Source organism: Triticum urartu, chromosome 3 (assembly GCF_003073215.2).
Source record: "Triticum urartu cultivar G1812 chromosome 3, Tu2.1, whole genome shotgun sequence".
Lineage (NCBI taxonomy): Eukaryota > Viridiplantae > Streptophyta > Magnoliopsida > Poales > Poaceae > Triticum > Triticum urartu.
In genome coordinates this window covers 405584892-405592166 of record NC_053024.1, presented here as the reverse complement: position 1 = coordinate 405592166, position 7275 = coordinate 405584892, and the positions used below count along the sequence as shown (strand labels likewise).

The window sequence follows — 7275 nt, the reverse complement described above, 5'->3', positions numbered from 1 at the left end:
CAGCGCTAAATAGGAAACGCCGATGATCTGCCTTGTCTCAAATAAAATGTCATTTTGCACGTGCCTTGGAATTGAGCCCGATATGCAGAGCCTGCAGTGTACTGCCACTTGCAGTTAAGTTCCATTTGATCTCGTCTTGAATCCCATGTCTAAATTGAGCGATCGGTAAACCATGGTGTTATAGGGAAAGTTATCATCTGTCCTCCAAAGCTCTGCAGAATCTCCTCTAAATTTATGTCCGGTCAGGGGATAGGTGTGGCCGTCGATTTGTACAGATTATTTCTAAGTCCCGTCGCCTCGCCAAAATTGTGGATAATTTCCATCGAGGCCTCAATCTCTTGCTGAACTGGATTTGCGAAGATGGTTGCAATCGTCGGCCTTAGTGTCCCTTCATGGCAGCGGCTGGATCATCTCAGGTTCAGCTGCAGCGTGCAGCAAGCGGTGCAGGGGATCTATGGAGCGTGTTGCATTCGTGACTTGCTAGAACACGTGGTTCATCTGCTCCCCGCTTAGATAGGAGTGTTTTCCTTGTTTTTTTTATTTATTTGAAACGGCTTGATATGCTTCTGAATATCTCTTTGAGCAGATACATTTTCCAACGGTGTAATTACTGTCACGGAAAGCCGGTAAGACTAGAGAGCCACAAACATAGCAAGCACGGTCTCAGTCTTCTGTTATACAAGCACACATAAATCTACACGGCAGGTGGAGACAGTGCACATGTTCTTATTCAGAGCGGGACAATTCACAGGATGAAGATACAGGGAGCACCATTCATCACACTAGCACATAGCATGGCATGCTTGTTTCACCGTCTCCATGATCTTTTGTAGTTTCACTTCTTTGGCGTATCCGCATAATTCCAGGTGAATTTCGCAAATGAAGTATATTGCCTTCCACCCGCAACATCTTCTTCGCGTATCTCGTTGCTGATCTCTTTGAGGTCATCTTCCGTGAGCCTCACCTTCAAGGAGTCAATGTTGGAGTCTAGATTCTTTATCTTAGTAGTCCCTGAGAAATTGTACAGCATATTTGTCAGTGATACAATGCTAGTCTACTGGAAAAATGATCTTCGCCATTGATGTACTTGTTTGCAACTTGGAAGCAGCGAAAGAGGTCCTTTTGTGGATAAATTAGGCCATTGTTCCGAGGCATCAAAATGTTTCACAGTTCAGCTTAATGCCAGTTCAAAATTAACACCATGGCACAAACTGTAGAGCAAAAGATCAGATTTCAAAGATGGTATTCATATTACCATGAAATTCTATGTTTGTCTGCCAAAGATAGCTAGATTGCAGCTGGAATATCTCTCTGTATCTCGTATACTTCACTATGATTTCTTAAACCACACATTTCACTTCTATCAGAAAGCAGATGCAAGCAAGACGATCTTCAGTTTTTTTACCTATTATGTGAATTTATAACTCCAAGAAATCATTGCACGTGTTTAACACTATGTGACATCAATGAAATGAGAAGGACATGGCATTAAACCTGGTATCGGAACCACATCATCCCCTTGATGCAGAACCCAAGATAAAGCTAGCTGAGCAGGGCTGCACTGGTGCTTCTTGGCCAGTTCTTCCATTTTCAGATAAAGTTGCTTGTTCTTCTCCAGGTTTTCAGCCGAAAAACGTGGATGGCCTTTCTAAAAAAAACAATTATACAGAGAAAGGGGTTCAGGCCTAAATATATATTAACTAAAAAGAAATGGCTAGTGCAGAAACCAATTAGGTTGGTTGTATCAGTACCAGACTAGATTCAGCAGACACTTGTTGTGTCACTCCCCTTCCACCGAAAAACCCACGAGCAATCGGGCTGTAGGGAACAATTCCAATCCCTAGCTCTCTGAGGTCCATACAACACATGGTCAATCAATCAGGACGATCGATCATGGAAGCACACTGAGTTAGAGTTTGAAATGCCGAAATTCACCTGCAGAGAGGCACGATCTCGGGCTCGATGTCGCGAGCCCACAGAGACCACTCCATCTGCACGGCGGAGATGGGGTGCACGGCGTGAGCACGCCTGATGGTGTCCGGGCTCGCCTCCGATAACCCAATGTACTTGACCTTCCCCTCCTCCACAAGCTTCTTGAGCTCACCAATCTAGAGCAAATAAATTCAGCCCAGTAATCAGAGCAAGGAATCACACCAATCAAACACAAACACAGGGATTCTCATGTAGTATGAAATTAGCTCCTCCTTTTTCTAAAAAAATTGTATGAAATTAACAGGAAGAAAGAGGTGGCGGTGAGAAGAGACCGACCGTGTCCTCGATGGGGATGGTGGTGTCGATGCGGTGCTGGTAGTAGAGGTCGATGTGGTGGACGCCGAGGCGGTGCAGGCTGGCCTCGCAGCAGGCGCGCACGTACTCCGGGCGGCCGCAGATGGTGCTCTTGCCCTGGGCATCCCGCTGAATCCCAAACTTGGTGGCCACCTGCACCTGCTCCCGCGGCAGCTGCTTCAGCGCCTGGGACGGCCAATCTCTCCACACTTAGTCTCTTTTTTGGCAGGCAAAGGAAAGGAAGGAAGGGAAGGCGGAAGAAAGAGAAACAACCTTGCCGAGGAGGATCTCGTTGGCGTGGGGCCCGTAGACGTCGGAGGTGTCGAAGAAGGTGACGCCGCGGTAGAAGGCGTGCGTGATGACGGCGACGCCGGCGTCGTCCTCGACCGGGGAGTTGTAGGAGCCTGTGAGGCCCATGCACCCGAACCCCAGCTTGGACACCTTGGTTGTTGGATCATTCGATTCGATTCGATTCAGTGCGAGACCGGCCGGGCAGAAGATACATAAATAAATCGAGGGTTGCGAGAGGGCAAGGGGAAGATCACCTCCAGTCCTTGGGTGCCGAGGCTGACGCGGGGAATAGGTGAGGTTTGCGCCATGGCGCCCCGAAGCTCGCAGCCGCAGCGGCAGGGGAAGGCAAGTCACGAGACGGAAGCGCAGGCGTGAATGTTGCCAGTAGGCAGTCAGTAGCGAACCGTCCAGTAAGATCAGTGACTCGCTATATGTAATCGGAACGAGCGGCTGTCCGAGCTTCGAGCAGGTACTGATATTATTATCATAATCATCTTTTCGTGGGTGATGCACGGTAAGTATGTACTCCCTCAATTTCACAATATAGTGTTTTTTCTATCCACGTGCTTTAATTTTGACCTTAAATTTAATTACCAAGATCGATTGCGGCGGAAGCAAAAATTATATCAATGAATTCGTATTCGAAAGAAGTTTTCAATTATATAATTTTTTTCTCCCACCGCAGTTGGTCTCGTTGGTTAAATATATGGTTAAAATTGGACCTCAAGAAGCGCGGACGCACTATATTTTAGAATGGAGGGAGTACGTACTGCTGTTGCGACCGGCGCGGCGCATCCTCACCTGTGAGATATGTTTCAACACTATACCAGCGCCTAAGAGCAACTTTAATGGGGCCACCCATTTCGTTTGTGGTCACCCGTTTGGATCGGTGTGAACACAAAAGGCGGCCCAACGCATTGATCTAAAAGGACGCGTGTCCGTTTTTCGTCCGCGGGCGACCCATTCCCGGCTTATTTTTAAGTCAGATTTACGTTGGCGCGGACATGCGACGGACACGCGCGCTCGTCTACTCCTCTTCCCGGCCTGCTGGTCTGTGGCACATTGACCTCTCGTCTCACCCTGCGGCCAACAAGCAACCCTCCCGCCTCCTCCGTCGCCGACGCCACCGTCTATTTTTTCCGGCGACTCTTCCAGCTGCTGCCGTCTCCACATCCGCCCAGCAACGCCGCCCCTTCCCCCGTCGCCCTCTGCCATCGTTTTGCCGCCGGGGAGCAAACTACTTTCCACCACCGCTTCCCCCACCGCACAGTCGCCCACGACCAAGAAGTCGCCTCGCCGCCCCTGCCACATCCGACCGGCACGCTCGTCGGACGCCGTCACACTCGTCGGACGCCGGCAGGGCAGCTAGCTTGTCTGTGGGCGTTGCGACTCCCTTCGCCGGCCGTCTCCAACGTCGACGCCCGCAAGTTGTTCGACAGTTTGCCAAGGTACAAAATGGACTCCGCCGACGAGTTCTTTTTCCACAGTTTCCTTTGCGACTCTGACGATTCGTCGTCCGACGAGGAGGAGAAGATATTGGCTGTCGTGTTGGTCCATCACCACCTCAACAACCAGCAGTCGTTATTCCGTGGCTCCATTCCGGGCCACCTTCCGGCGTTGAATCGCAACCGAGAGAGTGGACATTTCCTTCTCTGGAAGGACTACTTTGATACAACAAACCCGTTGTTCAAACATCACAAATTCCGCCGCCGGTTCCGTATGAGTAGGCATGTTTTAACCGTATTAGAGAGGGAGTGGTCGGCTATGATGACTACTTCGAGTGCAAAGAGGATGCCGTCGGCAAGATTGGTTTCTTCTCTTATCAGAAATGCACTGTCGCCATCTGAATGCTTGCATACGGAGTGCCCGGTGATCTCATTGACGTGTACGTCCGTATGAGCGAGTCTACATGCCTAGAGTCCCTGTATAAGTTCTGCAAGGCTGTTATTGCTGTGTTTGGCCCTGAGTACTTGAGAGAGCCGATAGCTGAAGATACAACCCGTTTGTTGGCGATGAATGCCAGCAGGGGCTTCCCGGGGATGCTTGGCAGCATAGACTACATGCACTGGGAGTGGAAGAACTGCCCTTCTGCTTGGCAAGGGCAGTATAAGAGACATGTCAGGGCTTGCACTGTCATACTAGAGGTCGTGGCATCTCAAGATCTCTGGATCTGGCACACTTTCTTTGGCATGGCTGGATCACACAATGGTATCAACGTGCTTCAGTGCTCGCCAGTGTTTGCTAGGCTTGCAGAAGGCAACAGCCCACCGGTGAACTTTACTGTCGACGGCCACAACTACGACAAAGGGTACTATCTGGGTGACGGTATCTATCATCAGTGGACCACTATTGTCAAGACAATACCCAACCCTGTCGTAAAGAAAAGGAAAAGTTTTGCCCAAGAGCAAGAGAGTGCTAAAAAGGATGTCGAGCATGTCTTTGGTGTTTTGCAATCTCGATGGGGCATCGTTCGGTATCCTGCTAATACTTGGAGCACGCAGAAACTGTGGGAGGTGATGACTGCTTGTGTGATCATGCACAATATAATCGTAGAAGAGGAACGTCCGGAACGTCTGTACGATCAAGGCTTTCAGTTTCAGGGTGAGAATGTTGTGCCTGAGCATGGAGTAGCGGCAACATTTGAGCAGTTCACTCAATTTCATGAAGACATGCGTGACTAGGAAACTCACATGCAACTGTAAAATGATTTGGTTGAGCATATATGGGCTCATGTTGGCAACCAATAGATGTATCTTCTTTTATTCGTTTGCAAAACTATGTGAAACATTTTTATTTGTATTTGACTTGTAAAATTATATTATTTATTTGGATGGCCAGATTATTTGGCTTGTTAACATTTTCATTTGACAATATGTTGAATACAAATAATGTGAAATTGGACAGTCAGCCGGCCACGCTGGCACATATGAGTCAACGGGTTGGGCGTGTTGCCAACTCATATCAAAAACATAACGGACGCCGGGCGGGTGACCGATATAAACAAATAAAAAACGGTCAAAATCATCATCTGTTTGAGTCGATCAGTTGAAGTTGCTCTAAATACTACACTTGGCATGTGATAGATGAGACGGTTAAAATGACGTGCAAGGGCACAGCGGTGACTCGCTTTAGCACATAACAACAAGATTCTCAAGTCATCCATAAACGTGTTGCCAAATGCTAGTGACGAATGCAGAAATGGCTCCTGAAGTTTGGTACCCACTACTGTGGCATGAGCTGCCAAATTGGTGAAAGATATCTCTAAAAAAAAATTGGTGAAAGAGATAGAACTAAGCGCCCTCTTCTTGCTCGGATGCCAAATCCATCCAACCAATAAAATACTGCCATTTTTCTTTCTTTCTCGGCCACATGCAAACTCACGCGAAGTGTCTCATACAAACAGGACATCAGTTTTCTACTGCGCTTTGATGGAAATATTAGCACTTTTCCGACTAATCTAATTCACGGGTAAGCAGTAAACATGGTAAATACGATATGCATCTTATACCAATCCTTAAGCATGTGAGCATGTACAGTATATAGAATCGAAACATCTATGAACAGTATAAATACGGCAAGCACATGTACGAATAAATGAGGGATGAACAGATCATACCTTCCAGTTGGCCAGGCCAACGCGGCGGCGGCGGCAGCAGCCTCGGCGTCGTCCGTGGCCTTGTTCTTAGCGCCGGCATCTTCGACCATGGTGTCGATGCAGGGGAAGTAGTGAAAGCAGAGGCGGACGGAGAAGGCGACGAATCGGGAGCAATCCCGTCGAGACGCTCCCCAAAAACCTTATTGCCGTTCTCCCAGGCAGGATTTCGAATGACAGGGTTCCGGAGGCACCTGCTCTTCCGACCAACCATGCACGTGATCATCGAGATGGGATCGCCGGAAGCAGCACAGAGAGAGAAACAGTAGATGACGGCTAGGGTTGTGCGAGAGGAGTGAGTAAACTGAGTTAGGGTTCATTCCACTGGCCAGCGCCTTCTTATATAGGACGTCGGGTAGATGGGCCTGGGCTCAGGCCCATGACCGAGTTCGCGAACAGCCCACGATCCAACGTCTCGAACAGTAGCACTTCCATAAGCAACTCGTTAATTAATCTGAGATTAATTAACTATTCCTGACCGGCAAAAATAAGTGTAACGCCCCGGATGTAACATTCCATAATTGTAACTCCAACTCTTGTCATGTCCGGCTAAGCTATATGTTATATCCTTCGTGGTTGGGTTTTGTCTTCGTTTTGCATTTTGTTCATGTCATGCGTTTCATCTCATGTCATCATGTGCATCTCATTTGCATTCGTGTTTGTCTCATGCATCCGATCATTTTCCCCGTTGTCCGTTTCGGAATCCAACACTCCCACATGCACCCGTTGCACCCCTCAGATCTCGTTTCATGAGCAGGAGAAAAATGTTCTCGGAATGGGCAGAGATTTGTCGAGTGGCCTTGGTACACCACCGGTAGGCCGCCTGTCAAATTTCGTTCCATTTGAAGGCCGTTTGATGCCGCAATAACCCCTCTTTCTTTGCAGCCCAGCACCCCTCCACAACAGCCCACTAACCCATCTAAACCCCCCATGCTCTTCGTCGTTGGATCACGATCGTGTGGGCGAAAACCGCACCTTATTTGGACTCTCCTAGCTCTCCCTACCTATAAATAGACCATCTTCCCTGAAATTCGCGTCAAAACCCT

The 7275-nt window shown here is 48.5% G+C and overlaps 1 protein-coding gene across 1 annotated transcript; it reads right to left on the bottom strand.

Moving 5' to 3' along the window:
• Window positions 1-649: 649 nt before the first annotated feature.
• On the bottom strand, window positions 650-2998 carry LOC125544130 (probable aldo-keto reductase 1). Its single transcript, XM_048707711.1, has 7 exons — window positions 2832-2998; window positions 2560-2727; window positions 2269-2472; window positions 1936-2108; window positions 1752-1848; window positions 1495-1648; window positions 650-1011 (listed from the first exon to the last, which is right to left on the bottom strand). Exons 1-7 carry the CDS (start codon window positions 2883-2885, stop codon window positions 836-838), a joined length of 1026 nt encoding a protein of 341 aa, XP_048563668.1. The 5' UTR covers window positions 2886-2998; the 3' UTR covers window positions 650-835.
• Between the last annotated feature and the right edge of the window lie 4277 nt (window positions 2999-7275).